General features: G+C 38.4%; 1 protein-coding gene and 1 pseudogene across 3 annotated transcripts in view; one reads left to right on the top strand and one right to left on the bottom strand.

Annotated features, from left to right (window-relative positions):
- The window catches only part of LAMA2 (laminin subunit alpha 2), a 478,805-nt gene extending 459,660 nt beyond the window's left edge, over positions 1-19,145 (bottom strand). For both annotated transcript variants that reach the window (XM_081094172.1, XM_081094171.1), the window contains exon 1: positions 18,746-19,145. In XM_081094172.1, coding sequence (XP_080950298.1) covers positions 18,746-18,848 — 103 coding nt within the window. In that variant the 5' untranslated portion in view covers positions 18,849-19,145. The remainder of the gene's footprint in view (positions 1-18,745) is intronic.
- On the top strand, positions 132-457 carry LOC308520813 (large ribosomal subunit protein P1-like; annotated as a pseudogene). Its single transcript has one exon. The product of its transcript is annotated as a large ribosomal subunit protein P1-like (transcript).
- Positions 19,146-19,645: the final 500 nt, after the last annotated feature.

The following is a 19,645-nucleotide window of genomic DNA, read 5'->3' on the forward strand; positions in this document are numbered from 1 at the left end:
TTCCCTAGATGCCCCTAAGGTGCTCTGTCCTTCCAAAGAAGCTAAGGCTGCTTTGGGGTGAGGCCCTCACTTCACCTAGCAGCTATCAGTGCTCTAGCAGCAGCAGTGCTCGCCCAGCACTTGCCCACACCATGGCCTTGGTCTCGGAAGTCACCTGCATCCACTGGGCCCTTATCCTGCAGGAAGATGAAGTGACCGTGACAGAGGATAAGATCAGAAGAAAGCAGCTGGGGTAAGTATTGACCCTTTCTGGCCAGGCTTGTTTGCAAAGGCTCTGGCCAATGTCCATATTGGGAACCTCATCTACAATACGGAGGCTGGTGGACCTGCCCCAGCAGCTGGTGCTGCACCTGCAGGAGGTCCTGCCCCCTCCACCGCTGCTGCGCCAACTGAGAAGAAAGCGGAAGCAAAGAAAGAGGAATCTGATGATGACATGGGCTTTGTTCTTTTTGACTAAACCTCTTGTAACACAGTCAATAAAAAGCGTAACTCTAAAAAAATAAAATAAAAGAGCATTGCATACTCCAATTCAAATGTAATCATATAACTAGTGAGGTATTCACATATCAGAAACTCAGTGATTCAAATACCAATTGTTCAATTGCTAAAATCGGTATCTATACCTACTGTTCTCTCTACAACATTTACTCTAGAGTGCCTACAGACTCAGTGAATGAGAACATGAATCAATAGAATTGGAGTCTTTCAAAAATTTGCCAAGGACTTTGAAATGGTTGGCCTCCATTCTCATATCCCCTTTTAGCCAAATAGGCTCTTTGGTTACTCGGCTATTTTGCTGTCCAGCTAGGACCATGAACCCATTACTGACATTTTCCATGAGAAGAAAAACTATCATTACCAAGGGTGAGGGATGGTGACAAACTAGCAGCAAATAATAATAGCACAATCATTAGATAATAAATAACAACAGCCAGAAAAGACATAATTAAGCATTAGATACACATGCAATCAAGTATTTCAATTTCAATGAAAATTATATTCAATAATAGTGAGATATTATATTATACATCTTATTTTAGAAATAAAGAGTAAGCAAGTTGTCTCTCACCATACATATTTGATAGACTGTGGCCAAATGATTGAATTTACTTTACTTTCCCACAAGGAACAATTATAGTTTTCACTGCAAATATCCAAATAAAGACTAAGGTTTTCTATTGTGGCCTCAGAGGTCCATTTTTTAAACTACAAATAACTGGCAGGCTATCCACTTGCATACACATCATTCCAAATTGCAATACAATTCTTGTCAGACAATGTATTTCACACTGTTTAAGTAATGCTCTGAGTGGAGTTCTATAAGACACTGCCAAGCTTACCTGCAGAGAAACACACTTCAGTAGTTCTCACAGAGCGTGAAGGCATTTATCATTATTCAAATAGAGAAGAAAAGGTTCCAATGTCTTTGACACTATAACTGGCTTGTGGTAAACTGCTGCTAAGCAGTTCAGTGGGCTGTATTTATCCTGCGCAATTAGAAGAGAGCTCTTATGCCATCCCACACAATACTAAGGAAATCAGAAATGCTCTGGGTGGAATTCCTTCCTTAGCTCTTACCCTGCACTCCCACAACTCAACCACAGACTAATCTAAAAAACAGATTAGCCATCAAAAGGGGGAAAATATGTGAGTGTGTAGGTATGTATGTTTGTATAGGGATAAGTTGTGTGTGTGTGTGTGTGTGTGTGTGTGTGTGTGTTTTAAAGGAAAGCAGGATGTTTTTTCCATCATCTTTTGTCTTATTCATGTAAGTATCTAAGCAGAATGTTTATAAAATCTTTTGACAAAGGTAAATGTAGGTTTCCCTGGATGGGTGGCTCCCTTGGTTGGAGCATCATCCCATACACCTAAAGGTTGAGGGTTCAATTCCCAGTCACGGCACATTCCTAGGTTGCAGGATCAATCCCCGATTGCAGTGCATTGAAGAGGCTACCAATTAATGTTTCTCCTCTCCTCTCCTCTCCTCTCCTCTCCTCTCCTCTCCTCTCCTCTCCTCTCCTCTCCTCTCCTCTCCACTCCACTTCTCTCCTCTCCTCTCCTCTCCTCTCCTCTCCTCTCCTCTCCTCTCCTCTCCTCTCCTCTCCTCCCCTCCCCTCCCCTCCCCTCCCCTCCCCTCCCCTCCCCTCTTCTCTCTCTTCTCTTCTCTTCTCTTCTCTTCTCTTCTCTTCTCTTCTCTTCTCTTCTCTTCTTTCTCTCTCTCTCTCTCTCTCTCTCTCTCTCTCTCTCTCTCTCTCTCTCTCTCTCTCTCTCTCCTCTCGTCAAAATCAATAAAAACAAAACCTCCAGTGAGGATTAAGAAAAAACAATAAATATAAGTTGCTTTTCAGCACTTGGTCAAATATTGAATACACAGCACTGGCACTCGGGCAATGTATTTCCAATTGCTTTCGGAATGTTTCATGTGAAGCAAAGTATTTCCAATTAGACCAACTATGTATTCTGCCATCTCAACCTTATCTCTGCTGCCTAATAGGTCTAGCAACAAACTGCTCCAAGTAGAGCTTTTCATCAGTGGCATAGCTAATTGTTTTGTGTTCTGACTGTTGCTCAAACTCAGTAATGTACATTAGGTATAGAAACATTTGGCAGGAAAGTGCTTTCAGTAAAATTTAAACATTGAATAATTCCATATATTATGAATATTCTATTGCATTGACTAATTTGTAAAATGGCTATACAATATGAACATTCTACCAAATTTAAGAACACATTTTAGATATTATAAATTTAAACATACATATTTAGGTTCAATAGCAATGAACTCAAAAATGACTAACCCACGTACCGTTATCAGCCTGTTTTAGAGAATTTGCTATCTTTACCTTACAGCTAAAGTAAAAGAATTACCTTAAGATTTTTCTATATGGAGATGCCCATAAAAACACTTTGTTATTTATCTACCAAAGCAGTATATCTTTAAAATTAAAACAAATAAAATAAAATAAAAATAAAGTGAATTCTTCTTTAGAAGTGAACACAACTATTTCAAAATTATGAGATTGGACAGGCATGTTCAGGGTCCAGGAGCTATGCTGAATTGAAACAAGTATTACCTACATATATAATGGAGGATTAGATCATTAAATTATACTGCGTAATTCATCACAAGGAGTATTTCTTAGTTGCTCATTTCACATTTTGTTTCCTATTTTCAACATTCACTTTTGTAATAAACATACATATATTCTCTAAAGTGCAATATCCAACGTACCTAAATGCTATTTAAGCGGCATTTGTCTCCCCAGGTACACCAAGAAGCCATAGAGCACATGCATTGGTTTAAAGTATCAAATTAGCATAACATCCCCAAACATGTGGCTTTTGGGAGTTGTGACAGCTAAACAACTAAAGGAAACCTTGAGCCATATCGAGCTATTTTTAAAATAGAAATAAAATCCCTCCCCATGTTTCCGTCACTATTAGGGCCAGAAACTATCTTGGTTAACAACCTTGAGAAAAGAAAGGCTGAGGAAGTTAGCTTTCCTCTTGTAATGTTTTTCTCCTCCATTCCCCCACAATCCCTTTTTCATTTTTCTAATTTTGGTCTAATTTTGCCATACATTTGTACCCACAGCAGAAGAGAACAGCTGCATTTAATGGTACTCGCACTCATTATCAGAATATCTCTAAGACAGCTATGATATTAAAAGCATATATAGTGTACATAACAGATAAATTTTCTCTTTTCTTGCACATAAACTTCAATTAAAAACTCATTTAATTTGGATTGACTATGTGCTGAAGTAATTCCAATTACCTAAAAATATGTGTATGCCTGGCATATTTTGACTATATTTTATTGCTAATAAGCACATCTAATCTGATCTGAGAGCTTAACTGGGATGGCTTTATTACTGTCGTTATGAAATATCCTGTATACAATGCCCACAAATCAGATTCCAGATGTAGAAGCATAGTAGCTTTAGTCACTGTGTTGCAACAAGCCACAAATACGCAATTTTAAAAGAAATTTTAAAATTTTGCATTAAATACCTCTAGTTAATAATAAGTAAAACCAAATTATTAGTGTTGCCAAACAACTAAAGTACAGATATGGCTTAAGTTCATGTAGATGTTTTTTCCAATATGAAAAGTTATAACAGAAGCCTGTGCAGAGTAAAACTCTCTTTCCACATACAGACTGCCTATATTGATCACATTGTATATATGTATTACTTCATTCTATATTTATTCAACTGTAGGCCCGGTGCACAAAAATTTGTCTACTTGTGGGGGGCGGGGGGGGGGCGTCCCTCAGCCCAGCCTGTGCCCTCTCGCAGTCTGGGACCCCTCGGGGATGACCACCTGCTGGCTTAGGCCCACTCCCCGGGGAATTGGGCCTAAGCTGGCAGTCAGACATCCCTCTGGCAGCCCGGGAGCCCTCAAGGGATGTCCACTTGCCAGCGGGGTGCAGGCCTAAGCTGCAGTCGGACATCCTTAACGCTGCTGAGGAGGCAGGAGAGGCTCCCACCACTACCGCTGTACTGGCAGCCGGCAGCCTGGCTTGTGGCTGAGCAGAGCTCCCCCTGTGGGAGCGCACTGACCACCAGGGGGCAACTCCTGCATTGAGCACTATGACTGTGTCATAGTGACCAGTCATTCCCAGTTGTTCTGCTGTTAGGGTCAATTTGCATATTCCCCTTTTATTATAGGATAGAGGCCTGGTGCATGGGTGAGGGCGGGCTGGTTTGCCCTGAAGGGTGTCCCGGATCAGGGTGGGGGTCCCACTGGGGTGCCTGGCCAGCCTGGGTGAGGGGCTGAGGGCCATTTTTAGACTGGCCACAACTCCTTCATGGTGGGGGCCCTTACTGGGGTGCTGGCCAGCCTGGGTGAGGGGCTGATGTCTGTTTGCTGGTTGGCCACAGCCCCTTCAGGGTGGGGGTCCCCACTATGCCCTCAATTTGCATTTTCTCTTTTATTAGATTAGATTCTTGCACACAAAAAAAGTCTTTGCTCATTTTTGCAAGTACAGTATAGAAAAACCCTTTCTTACTCATAGTATGTATTCAACACATTCTTGTCTAGTGGATAAATTGAGACTTTTCTTTCCCCATTATTATTATGGTTGCTTTACCCATGATGATAATACTATAACAGAACAATTCTCTAACAAGTGACTAAAAACCTGGTCTAAAAGTTGAACAATCTATTTCTTCCGTTTTGTATGCATATGTAGAATTTTAATAGAAAAATTTGCCAGAAAGCTTCTTAGTAGGGGGGTACAGGAGGCAGCTGATCAATGATTCTCTCTCATCATTGATATTTCTATCTCTCTCTCTCCCTTTTCCTTTCTCTCTGAAATCAATAAAAAAATATATTTTTAAAATCATCCCATATAAAACAAGCTTTTTATTTTATTTTTTTACTTCTTTAAAAGACACACACAGAGAAAAGAAGGATTAGAGAGAAAAATGACCAATTATATCATCACTGTTTATCCCAAAAGTTAGCTTACCAAAATATTATGTTGCTAGAAGTAATCACTAGATTAAGATCATATGATGCCTTTGTTTTGGGAAAGTAAAATGAAACAACCACTTTGGAAAACAATTTTTCCCATTTATTATACTATTACATGGATAGTATTTTCCATACAATCCAGAAATTCCAGTCCTAGATAAATATGAGAAATGAAAACATACCCATAGAAAGACTTGTACATGACTTTTATATGCCAAATTTATTCATAATAGCTAAACACTGGGAACTGCCTGAATGTCATCAACAGGTGTTAATTTAAAAACTGAGATACATTCATAGGTTGGAAACTCTTGACAATTAAAAGGAGCAAAATATAGATAAACACAAAAACAAGGATGGTTTCTAAAAACACTAGGCTGTGCGAAAGAGGGCAGAAACTAAAAAGTACCAAGTACACAGTTGGTGATTCGTATGAAGGAATTTCTAGGACAGATGAAACTAATCAGATCAGGGGTGGGGCGTGAAAAGAGACTGCAAAGAACAAGGGGGAGACTTTCTGGGAAAGTGGAAATGTGTTGTTTTTTTTTTCTTGATTTGGGTGGTACTTACAGGAGTATATACATTTGTTAAATGTCATCTAGATGTATACCTATATGTTAATTTTATTGTATGTAAGTTATAATTCAAAAAAGTTGTTTTTTAAAAAAAGAGGCTTTGCCTATATGACATGCTGTAAATATCTTATAGTCCAGGAGGAGCCTCATTTCCTCAGCTATAGAATGGCAGCCACAACAACACCAGACCTCAGGGGTCTCAGGAATAGTGGAAACAAAATGAATAAATGTCTCACATAGACTGGGTACCCCTTTTGCGATAGAAGACAAAATCAGTTAAAGCTGTAAATGCTAAATGAAAATGAGAGGTTTAAACTCAACATACAAACTACATTAAGGAATCTTATTACACACATCTACATAAACGTGTGTAACCTAGAGAATGATCAAAGTACAGATTGGAGAACAATGGCAGTTTAATTGCATGCAAGACATCAGTTAGGCCAGGGCTCTAAATAATGGTTAACATAAAGGTTGGTTTTGGAAATAAGAGTTGTTCTACAGGAAACTATGACCCAGAATATAGTGCATAGTCTAGAGCAGTGATTTTCAAACTTTTTCACCTCATGGCACACACAAATAGATTACTAAAATTTTGTGGCACAACAAAAATTATATGCTATATTTTGCCAATCTGACAATGACAAGGTTGGATTTTGATTCATTTACACCAGACCGCTATTGTTGTGTTGGCTGTTCATGTTTTTGGGGTTTTTTTTGCTTGAAAATCTAAGAGAGAAGAGGTCAGTGCCCCTGATTAAATAGTCAGACATTGCACTCTTTAGGAATTCTGTGGCACATCAGTGTTTTGTAGCACACAGGTTGAAAATCGCTGGGCTAGAGAGATTTTGGAAGTTATCTGGTTTCTAGAACTTCATATCATTACTCAGAAGACAACTTGTCAACCAATTTCCAACTGAATTATAAAACAATTTATTGTTTCATTTAGCTGATGAATTCCTTCATTAATTAAAATTTGCATATAAGCAAAAGAAAGATATACACATCTTTTGGAAAGAGACATTATTCTGTTAACTCCCACACATACACAAGAAAGCTAATCTTACACAGCTGTCTTTTTCTTCAACTAAATTAACAATGCTTATTGTATTCTGCCTTCCAGATGCTGAACAACATGTTTCATGTTTATATGCCTCGGTCCTGACCTGGCAATAATGCTAAGGAACTTAGCAGGAAATCTAGCCTCCAGATACTCTTATCTTGGAACATAGAAACAAACAAAAATTATGCTCCATCCAAATGACTTTATTGTTGAATTAAAAATGCTTATTAAAACTGCTGTGAAGGGCATTTCTCCCTTTTTATTTTTATTGTTGACACTATTACAGATGTCCCCGTTCCCTGATCCCTCTGGCCATCACCACACTGTTGTCTGTGTATATGGGCTTTATGCATATATATTCTTTTTTAATCTCTTCACCTTCTTTCATCCAGTCCTCCCTACACGCCTTCCCTCTAACAGTTGTCAGCCTATTCCATGTACCCATGCCTCTTTTTCTATTTTGCTTGTCAGTTTATTTTGTACATTAGATTCCCCATATAAGGGACATATGATATATGTCTTTCTCTGACTAGCTTATTTCACTTAGCATAATAATCACCAGGTCCATCCAGGCTGTCCCAAAAGGTAAGTGCTTCTTCTTTTTTATGGCCATGTAGTAATCCATTGTATAAACATACCAATCTTTTTTATCCAATCATCTACTGATGGGCACTTGGGCTGTCTCCAGATTTGGGCTATTGTAAATAATGCTGCTATGAACATATGGGTGCATACATTCTTTTTAATTGGTGTTTCAGGATTCTTAGGATATATTTCCAGAAGTGGGATTGCTGAGTCAAAGGCAGTTTCATTTTAAATTTTTTGAGGAAGCTCCACCCTGTTTTCCACAGTGGCTGCACCAGTCTGCATTCCCACCAACAATGCCCCAGGGTTCCCTTTTCTCCACATCCTTGCCAGAACTTGTTTGTTAATTTATTGACAGTAGCCTTTCTGGAAGACCTGAGGTGATATCTTGTTGTGGTTTTAATTTACATCTCTCTGATGATTAGTGACATTGAGCATTTTTTCATATGTCTATTGGCTATCTATCTGTATGTCCTCTTTGGAAAAGTTTCTATTCAGGGCCTTTGCCCATTTTTTGAATTGGATTGTTTTACTTCCTGGTGTTGAGTTGCTTAAGTTCTTTATATATTTTGGAAATTAACCCCTTATCAGATGTATCATTGCCAAATATGTTCTCCCTTACAGTGGGTTCCCATTTCATTTTGTTGATGGTTTCTTTTGCTGTGCAGGAGTTTTTTAGTTTGATGTAGTCCTATTAATTTCACTCTTTAAAAGGGAAAGGTGTCCTAAGCACTATTTAAAATAATTTTCTACAAGAGCTTCACAATAAAGTATAGAATAAAAGAAAGTTGTAAGAGAAAGCTACAATTACAGCTTAAGATCCACAAAGGCTTTATATAATGACATAGAGAAAACTCACAAAAACATATTTATAATCCATAAGTTTTCTCTTATTTTTATCCAAACTATTGGATAAAATACATTGAGATATATTTTCAAATGATATCAGGGAGGGAAAAAGCCACCATGAAATCAAGCAATGGAATTTAACAAAACTCTCCTACAAAACCATGTAAATCAATAGTACTTTCTCTAGAATAGAATTAAAGGCACACATAATGCATTATAATGCAGAGCATACCAAGACACTAAGATCTGTAAATGTCAACAATACTGTAACCCACTTATAATGGAGTCAGATATAATAAAATTCCATTTATAGTGAAGTATAATGGAAGTTTAAAATTACATCAATGGGATGTAATGCACAAGATATAATTCCAGTAATGGTGAATGTCTTATTAGAAAGAAATCTGGTGAAACGATGATTTCATTGTAAGTCTCCCAGATTCCTCAAAGGGAGTATTCAAAATAACATCAGATTTTAACGGCAACACTTGAATAACTGGATTATAATAAATTGCATTTTTAGTCCCTAATATATAAAAGCATATAAAATCTAAGTAAAAGATTGAAAATAGATGTGCTATTAATATAAAACAACACAACATGCAAATTCTAAGTTGTGTCTGGTCGTATTTATGAGTAGAATAGAAAATTAATTAAACACTTCAATTAAGTGGAAAAAGAAGTAAGAATTAACTGAAACACACTAAAAAAAATGGACATTTCCCTCTGGAGAACATGAGAAATCATCATTTTTTACTAAATCAAAAACCATGTTACATCACCTACAGATTCAAATTTCAACTATAATAACCCTACCATCCCTAAATATTGTTATAATACTGTGATTTTCATATTAGCTTTCTCCTTTTCTAAAGAAAAATTGCTACTTTCAATATTAGAGAGAATTTATGTAGAACTAGAATGCATGTCTGGGTTTAGACAAACTGGGATTCTATTTTATCACTTCCTATTTTTATCAGGTAAGTGACTCAGGGGATACCCCTTACTCCAACTGCAGGGATATCCTGTACTGCTTCATGCAAAAAAAAAAAAAAAAAAAAAAAAAAAAGCTTTGCACAGAGGAGTGGAAATGGTGGTCAAGGCAATAAAACTTCTTAGATGCCAGATGTTACACAAATGTAAAACATATGATAGCAGCATGGTGAAAAAAAAGAGGCTGTAATTTAGACTATCAGATAGGATTTGATTTTCTCTCTCCATAAAAAATCAAGATAACCAAGTTATGTAGTAACTTAAATTTAGACACTTAGTTTATAGGCTCTGCTCTAAAAGTTATATTAGCTACTCAGCAAACAGAATTTTTTAAGTGTTTGACATTAATTCCCAGTTTTAGTAGAATATTTAACTTGAAGTATTTAATTTGCTAGTATGCTAATAATTCCATAGTTGAATGCAAAGTTTCTTTATTATTTGATCCATATTGTCTTTTCAATCACTTTACTTTTCTATCTATGAAGAACACCCACCAAGGGAATAAGGATTAAAGTGTCACTCCATGTTTCTATTCCGTTTAAGTAAATTCCCAATTGAAAATGTTGCAATGGCCTCTTAATTTCCCACAGAATTCAATCACTAGGTGCTTCAGTTGGTATTTAAAAAATAAAAATAATTTCAGCACAAATACCACCTCTCCCACACTCTCAGCATATAAAGGCATAAATCCAGGAAGAAAAAAATAAGAAAAAAAAAACATCAAAAACATGATATGATGAAGAGTTACACTCAACATAATGATCTGAGGGGCAGAGGTGACAGACATGATCAGATATAGGGTTCATCACTGAGCACATGGAGGAAATGAGCTTTTAACTCCATTTTAAATGTAGAAGAGGAGGTATGGTGTGCAAACGTAGGGTGTGCCAAGGAAAGAGGAAAGTTTTGTGATGTTTCAAACAACTTAGTAAAAGCATGGAGGGAGGGAACTGTCTTTATAAAAAGTGAGTGAAAACAGATTAATTTGGAAAAAGTAAAATGGAATCCTTTCCACCTTATAAGCTTGAAAAGTATGGAGGCATGGTAAGGAAACTGGTGGGGAGTCTTGAATATTAGCTTCTATGATATATTTTGAATGACAGCTGGTGGTCTCCTGGAAACATCACTTTTACTTAAACAGTTAGTGAGAACATCATGTTTTAGCATTCCAAGATTTTACACCTTTTCTTCATGTCTTGGCTAATTCTATCTTTGGTCTTTTTTTGTATGTGAGTAGAGATTTTAACTGCCTGCAATGGGTAGCATCACGCTCTTAACTTTGTCCATAATTTTCAACACTTAAAAGTATGTGTGTTTTCCTAAAAGTTAGCTTTCCTCTTTCTGTTATTATATCATTCACTATTTAGTGTGCACACTCTATATACCAGGAGAGAGAGAGACAAAGAAAGAGAGAGAGAGAGAGAGAGAGAGAGAGAGAGAGAGAGAGAGAGAGAGAGGCTATGCAATGTTCTTCACCTAAATTTTTTAAAAATAATAGAATTTAGTCAGGCCAAAATTGCATTAGCTTACTCCAAAGGTTACTGAAAGACTTACAGTTATCTTTAAAGAAGTCATAAAAATTGAAACAGATTAAGTTCTGATTGTAAAAATAGATAACCTTTCAAAGTTTGTCATAAAAGAAGTAATCAGATTAACACATCATTGTGTCATTTTCAACATAGTATCAAAACTTTACCTCTGATAATGAAATGAACAATAAGAAAGAGAAAGCAACAAATATACATATTCATATGGGATTATGAATAATTTATTTTTGTTTTAATATGCACATTTGTTTAAATTTCTCAAAGAAACCTATGGCATTTTCCTAAGAACAGTGGGGAAAAATAAAAGGATATGTAGCAGTTCCTTGAGTTGTTTTTAGATATTGATGATCTTTTATTTGTGGAGTATAATTGAGATACCAAAAGTAAATTTTTAAAAAAAAGAAAGAAAGAAAAGAAAGGTTTTACAAAGATGCAACTGAGCTTTCCAATGATAAGATAGTTGAGGTAGAATACTCTACAATGCAATTACTGAAATATGCTCTTTGGGCCAGGAGATAAATCTAAAATAACCCTACATTTGGTCTATTGGTCTAGTCCAGTGGTCGGCAAACTCATTAGTCAACAGAGCCAAACATCAACAGTACAACAATTGAAATTTCTTTTGAGAGCCAAATTTTTTAAACTTAAACTATACAGGTAGGTACATTGTTATTAACTTAATTAGGGTACTCCTAAGGCTTAGGAAGAGCCACACTCAAGGGGCCAAAGAGCCGCATGTGGCTCACGAGCCCCAGTTTGCCGACCATGGGCTAGTCCAATGGATTAGAGTCTGCTTGAAAAAATAAATGTTAAATAGTATTTTATTCATTCATTAACTCTGCTCCACACTCTCCAATACCACCCATCTCCCTCAGACTGAAAGGCAGAATCTTTACAATGACCCAGCTCTTCCCCCTCTCCCACCGTTATTTCTCTGACCTTCCAACTTCATGTCAGCCTTAGACTGCATAAGCCTGTTCTCCATGTGAGAGTACTTATCTTCCACCTGCTATCTGTGTGAATCACTCCCACATCACCTTCAAGTGTTTGCTCAAATGTGACCTTCTCAATGAGGTCAACCGTTATCACTCTATTGAAAATAGCAGCCAACCTCCCTCCACCATTAGAACTCCTGACTCTTCATTCCTGCGATACTTGATTGTCCAGGAATCTCATGGCCCACTACATTCTACGGAAGATAGGTATTAGTTACATTACTGATTCATTATAGATCCATCATAGTTTCTGTCTCCTTAACTTGAACATAAACTCCACAAGAGCAGGGATTTTTTTTGGTCTGTTTTACTCACTGAACACATTCATCCATTAACCACATTTTAATACACATAGGCCCAACCCCACCAATTTCCTGCACAAATTCTAACCTTTGAACTGAGTCTTACTAGTTCAGCCCAGAATTAGCATCCTTTCTGTCTGCCTGGTATATACTGAACCTGGAATGAGTCTTGAGAACCAATCGAGTTCTGTCTTTCTCTAATCTCTATCTTGTCTTCTCATTCACTACAACTGGGCTTCTACCTAAATTCCTGCTTAACTACCCAGTTCAAAGTTGTGATTGTACACAAATCCTAAACCTCAATCTTCTGTTTTACAAGCTAAATAATTTGGGCACCGACAACACTTTCTCATTTTGTTCACAGTTTCCAGCTGCTAAATAAGGACCTATTGCAAACCAGACAGATGACCTGGAGTTGCTATTATTATTATTATTATTATTATTATTATTATTATTATTATTACTATTACCCTGCTTGGAAACTCTTCCAGCCATGCTGCACCCACATGGTATAGTCCTACTGGAGAGTTATGGTGACTAGAAACAACCTTGCATTCCATACATCCTTTGGACTCTGTAATTTAGATGGTTAGCCACCCCATTGATCATGCCATGTATGTATAGGCTAGGTTAACATTAATTTTCCCTATTTTGGAGCCCACTAGGTCCCAATTCCTCCTCTTACATTGTGGTCTAAAATTGTGACCCCATAACTGTAAAGCAGATTATGAAAGGAGATGTGAGATACCATATAAAGTTCAAGTAAATTTTTTCTTATAGTTCACTGCCAAATCTATTTGAATAGAAAGAAAGCACAATGATTTAGTCTTTGAGGTCCAAGTAGAAATGTCTAGCACATTAGTCACTGTGAATGAATAATCACTATTTAATAAATGTCTGAATAAAAAATCACAATTATCTGCTTTATATAGAGACTGAGAAAATACTGCAAAGTAAAATCTAGCAAAAAGTAAACTTTTTTGAATCATACCTTTTGCAATATAGTTGAAAGTTATAAGAACTACAAATCCTACTCCTATTTAACTAAATCCCTCCTATAAAATATAGACTCATGCCTTCTTATAGCACAATACCTAGGAATAACTCTTGGGATACCTATTTGAGTTTTTACATAATTATATATAAAGTAGGTAAACATTGTAGTTATTAGTGTAGGTGACAATTATCCCATATTTTAGGAGCTATGGTAACTGAAGTGAATTACAGAATAATTGGTAGAACATGTACATAATCCCTAACAACTCTTGAGTTCATTACTTTGCATGAAATACTAGCATAGAAAAGTTCTAGAAATAAGATATAGAAGCAATTTGTATACACTGATGTGTAAGAATAAATATAATATAAAATATATTATTTAAAAAGTTCTACCACACCTATAACATTTTAGTCAATGTTGAAAGTTTTTATTCTCAGCCATACATTTATATGTTATAATTTTAACTACACTATTAGATCAGCGTGTAGTGAACAAGTCAACAAGTTACACATGAAGCAAAGGAAGATACCAAAAAAAATTCATTTCAGGTTCACAGCCACAATAAAATTCCTGAAATGTTCTCAGGTAATTTATAAAGTGTTTTCACATTTTATAGCACAGGATGTTTTAGAACTGCAATTGATGGTGAAGTGGAAATTCCACATTAAATTTTGAGCATGTGTGCCAAACTTATGTGTAGATTATCTCAAATATGTCTTTATTTTAAATCCCAAAAGGCATCTAAAAACACACTTATATACATTTAATATTTTCTTAACATTTTTAAAAATTCAGAAGTTTAAAGGCAAGTTTGAACTTCAAAAAATAATAGAATGCAATACTAGAATATTAGACTTGGAAAAAGACTGGAGACTTGATGACTTCTAACTTCTCTGTGGAGGCATTTCACACCAAATCACCCCTATATCTCTACCCACTGTATGGACACTTCCAGAAGCTAGGTGCTCCAACTCAACCCATCTATTTCTGAACCACTCAGAATGGGGAGAGGGAGCACGTTTCCTCCCTATTGAACTAAGACATTCCTCTTAGCCATATACTTCCACCTGAGTTCAGGCTTTAGGAAAGGCATTTAGCCTCTTTTCCATATAACCATCTTTTCTAAACTCAGAATATCTGTTATGATTTCCTAAGTCTTTCTCTAAACTTACAGACTCTTCTTAGAATAGCTCTCCTCTAACAATATTTTCAGACCCCTAAGTGTGCTCCACCTCATCTGAATTTACATCCATTTGTCAATGAAGCACTTGTTGTGTTTTAACAACCAATGAATAATCAGTATGTAATAAAAACCCATCTGCTTCTATGAGTTTTTAATAAAAGTCAGTTAACATCTCACCAAGTCAAACTATCTATTCACATTTAACTTACTGCAATTCAGATTTGTCTTTCCTATTCCTGTCTTTGTGTCATTCCTATCTATCTATCTATATATACATATATAGATACAGATATATAGATATAGATACAGATATATAAATATAGATATAGATATAGATATAAAACCCTAATATGCAAATAGATTGAACGGCAGAACAACCGGACAACTGAACAACTGGTCGCTATAATGTGTGCTGACCACCAGGAGGCATCCGCGGAACATGGTGGGTGTCAACAGTAGGCAGAGCATGGAACATGGTGGGCATCGGCTGCGGAAGGATGGTGGAGCAGGTGAGCAGGGGTGCCAGACCAAGGCTGTGCGCTGTTCGCTGTCATTGGGACAAGCCTCTGGTGGTTACTGAAAATTCTTTGCTCCTGCTCACTGCAGTCTCGCCTGGCACTTGCACTCACAGCCAGCACCAGAGCCGCCACTCGCACCCACTGCTGGTGCCTGTTGCTGGCCCCAATTGCCCCTGAGGGCTTCTCCACCTCCCTCTACTCCTGAGGGGCGATCAGGGCAGCAGCTACCACTTGCACCTGCTGATGGCATTGGCCCCACTCACACCCGCTGCTGGTGCCAGCCCCAATCACTCTGTGCTATCAGCACGTGGGAGCAGGGCTCCCGGTGGGGGCACGGAGGATGGGCCGAGACCTGCCCCTGTGCCCACCACAGCCTCGTGGCCCACACTTCCTTTCAATGTGCACAAGTTCGTGCACTGGGCCCCTAGTATATTTATACAAAGGAAACAACAAATTTCCAGAATAGGGCATATGAAATTATTTAACATCTAGATACAAATAATAAAACCAACTTCAGGATGTCCCGTTCATGGTCTATGCTACAGAGTCCTTTGAAGTTCCTAAATCGGTTCTTACCAGCTTAGCTACCCACATCAATTTTGGGCCACCTGCAGTTCTGATAAGCTTGGATTTTATGCTTTCCATCAAGCCATTACCAAGTCAAATGAACATAAGGAAACCTCTCTCACACTTCTAGAGACTTCTTCCCAGATTAACCTTGATCTACTCTGCAATATTCTTTGGTAGCCACTTGTAATCAGTTGCAATTTACCTACCATCACATTGCCATTTCCACATACTATTCACAACAATGTCAGGGAATGAGTATATGTACTGCCTTACTGAATTGCAAAACCATTTTGACCATCATTCTCCTATTCTGTCAATCTTAAATCTAGTTAAAGGGTTTCTTTGGAATATCATTCTTTCTGAATCAATGTATTTCATACTACAATTCTGCATACTATAGAAACTACACAAGATTTTAAAAAAATCAAATAAAATATCTGGTAAGGTTCTAACTCAATTCAACATTTAAAAACGATTACTTCATGTCAACATTCTTAATAAATTGGCACTGTACTAAGAGAGAAAACAGAACTCATTCTAAATAATTAGTGCTTAGCCAAGAAGGCCAGATAACCAAGAAAATACTTCTATTGAACTCATATCCAATGATCTTTACTGAGAGCTTGATTTAGCCTATAACATTGGAAAGGATTCAGGCCTCAAAAAATAAATGGAAAGAAATCTTGGTATCATAAAAAGAGAATTTTAGCATAAACCAAACTAAGTTACTTCAGTTGTTAAAAATTAGGTTATTGTCAATTGCATCAACTTAAGTCACAGCTCCTCCAAGACTCAGGTTTGTCCAGTAAGAATAACTATAGCTGAAGGTTAAATAAGCTCATGTACGTAAGGCATTTTTACATCAGAAAGCACAATACAAATTTAAGACATTATGAAATATATTTTACATATACTTTTAATATTATCAGATTTCAAACATTTATCCTTGAACAAATCCTAAAAATACTCTAAAGGAGCTATAAAATACACAACATATTCTAGAATGTAGAATACAGCAGTCCCTAGTACACTCAATGCTACTATAGCTATTTTGCATAGAATCTCATGTATATAGTGTCCAAGTTTTCTCTGAACAGAATGGCATTATAAACGCTCCCCTCTGTATCCACCTCAACCTGTACCTAGACCATAGAAATCACAGTTAATTTTGTCTGGTGACAGAGAGAAAAAGAGAGAGGTGGGAGGGAGGGGTAAAGAGGGATGGAGGGAGGGAAGAAGAGGGAGGGAGGGTAGAAAGAAGAATGAAAGGGATGAGGAAGGGGGAGAGGAGAGGAGGAGAGGGAAAAAGAGTGGGGAGAAAATAAGAGAGAAAGGGGGAGAGGAACAAGCTAGACCAGCGGTTCTCAACCTGTGGGTCGCGGCCCCTTTGGGGGTCGAACGACCCTTTCACAGGGGTCACCTAAGACTATCGGAAAACACATATATAATTACATGTTGTTTTGTGATTAATCACTATGCTTTAATTATGTCCAGTTTGTAACAATGAAATTAGGGGTCACCACAACATGAGGCACTGTATGAAAGGGTCGCGGCATTAGGAAGGTTGAGAACCACTGAGCTAGAGGCAATCCTCATGAACCCACTCGGTCCCTGCTCTGCATGCTCTGAGCTTCTGCCCCACTGTAGTAAAAAGAATGACTGGTACTCCTGGCCTCGCTTCAGTCCCAGCTGCCTAACAGTAGTAAGTACTGTGTATTATTAAAATATATCATATAACTGGGCAAGATAATACTTAAAAGTCATGTGTTTATAAATCATTGTCATCGAGATATTCTCAAAATCACTGTCTCATGCATTCTATTAATTAAGCCACACTGACCTCATTTTACCTCTCAGAGAAGGAAATGCAAAAATAGAAGGGGGAAAAAAATCATATAGTGAACTTAGGTCATTTTTATTCTCGGCATTTTAATCAAGGAGTTATTATTGTAGCAAGGAGCTTAGGGTATTTTTTATTCCTTTTTAAATAAAATAGTACTGCTAGAAATACTATATTATCAGAGGAAAAACTATCAGAACTATTAGATATATCTTCATTACAGTTAACTAAAAGAGGAAACAGTACATTTCAAAATTTTGGCAGATTCAGCCTCATCAAAATTTTCAAAAGCTGCTAACCTCCAGCTTTTGGACATCTGGGTAAATATTTTGACATCTGAAACCAAACCCTCAATTTTTCTTAATTATTTTACTTTGATGCATGGTTTCCAACTTACAGAAATGTTTGCTGAAATAATGTGCTATAAATTGTTTTAAAATACTGCATATGTGCTTCTTTTAAAATTCATGATCATAAAGTAACTCTTCAAAGTCTCCCCAGAGTTTCAGAAATGATATGTATATAAACATTAAGGCTCTCTGAAGAGAATATTTTGAGTTGCATTAAAATACAACTGTTTTCCAAAGTCCCCTGAAGTATATATGTCTGGCCACTACGGTCTTAATTAAAATACGGGTGACATAGCAATCCCGTCTGTATTTTAAGCAAGGAGAAATTTCACTATATAATAAGTTACCTGAGATAGGATGTGGGTAAAGAAAATATGAGGCTGGAGACGCCATTGCCATGAAAGAAAAAATCCATACACTTCACTACTTTACAAGCCCTGTTCAAATAGTTACAAAGTCCCTTAAAAAAAAAAAAAAAGTACCAGCTGCCTTCCATAAAGTTCCAAGATGAGCCACTGCTCAAGAAACCTTTCTCTGCAGGGAAGGAATCTGATTTGAAGACACTTTTTCACTTGGTTAAAAGTTTGCCTCTTGGAGAGATTTTGGGAATCAATTTGCAGGATGTCTAAGTGCTGGCAAGTTCTCCCAGAAACGAACGAACAATGAACAGCCCGTCCTGCTCTTTGCGGGGGACACAGGCAAACCCCTCCACCCAACTCCAACTCCGGGAGTGGAAAGTGAACTTGCCCCAAACTTCGCCCCTCGCGCCCCAGAGCGCATTCCCCGGGGGCCGAGGGAGAAGGCGGTCCCGGGCCAGCAGCTGTCTGCGACCGGCGAGGAGCCCCAGACCGTCCCCACAAAGGATGGAACCCACAGCCCGTGCCTCGATTGTACCTCTTTGCTGATGCGCCTGCGGCAGCTGCCGCCGCTGCGCCTGGCCGCCCCCGAGGCCCCCGCTGAGCAGCAGGACCAGGAGGACCCCGGCGGCGGCTGGCATCGCGGTGACCCCGAGCGGATCCACTTCTCAGGAGCCGGAGGAGTCCTGCTGCTCGGTCCCCTGCCCTGGCGTGTGAGCCGTGAGCTGCAGCTGCCGGGAGAGGAGGAGACGGCCCCCGCCGGCTGCGGCCCAGCCCGGCGCGGAGGGTGGGGGGAGAAAGAGGACACTCCCCACCCTCCCCCTGCGCGCGCCCTCGCTCCGCAGACGGCCAGGCACAGGCCCTTTAAGGGTCCCGGGTGCAAAGGTCTTTCCCAGAGCGGTCCTGCCCTCTGAGAAGGGGTCCTTCCTCGCTGGCTCTGCTAGCTGAACTTCTGGGGTAAAGAAAGGCATGGATGTGGAAGGACTCCGTGATCTGTGAGATCCCTGCACAGGGACAGCGTGCTTTGTGGGAAGTCTGCCCAGCTAGGGACTTGACGGAGGCCGGGCAGATGTGGTTCCTGAGAAAGGCCTGGCCAAGCTGTGTGCAGGCACTCTGCCTCCAGGTGACAAAGCCCAGGCAGCATCTTACTTGAGGGCAGAAGGTAGTCCCTGGTTCCCTGCAAATCAGGCCAGGGGACTACTGCTTTGCAGAATGCTGGCCAGCCGCGCAGCAAAGAGGGGACAAAATGGAGTAAGTCCCCTTGCTCCACCTCAATGCTCATGACCAATACACAGGCTAAAGTGAAGGTGCTCAGCTCAATCACCAGGTATTTAAAGAAAATAAAACGGCCTTTACAGGTGTTTCCTTTCAGACTTAAACTTTTCTCTCCTCCAATCCCGATTTCTTCCCTTTAGTCAATATAATGTTTGCAAGGAGC

This window comes from Myotis nattereri (assembly GCF_964212035.1).
Source record: "Myotis nattereri genome assembly, chromosome: 6".
Lineage (NCBI taxonomy): Eukaryota > Metazoa > Chordata > Mammalia > Chiroptera > Vespertilionidae > Myotis > Myotis nattereri.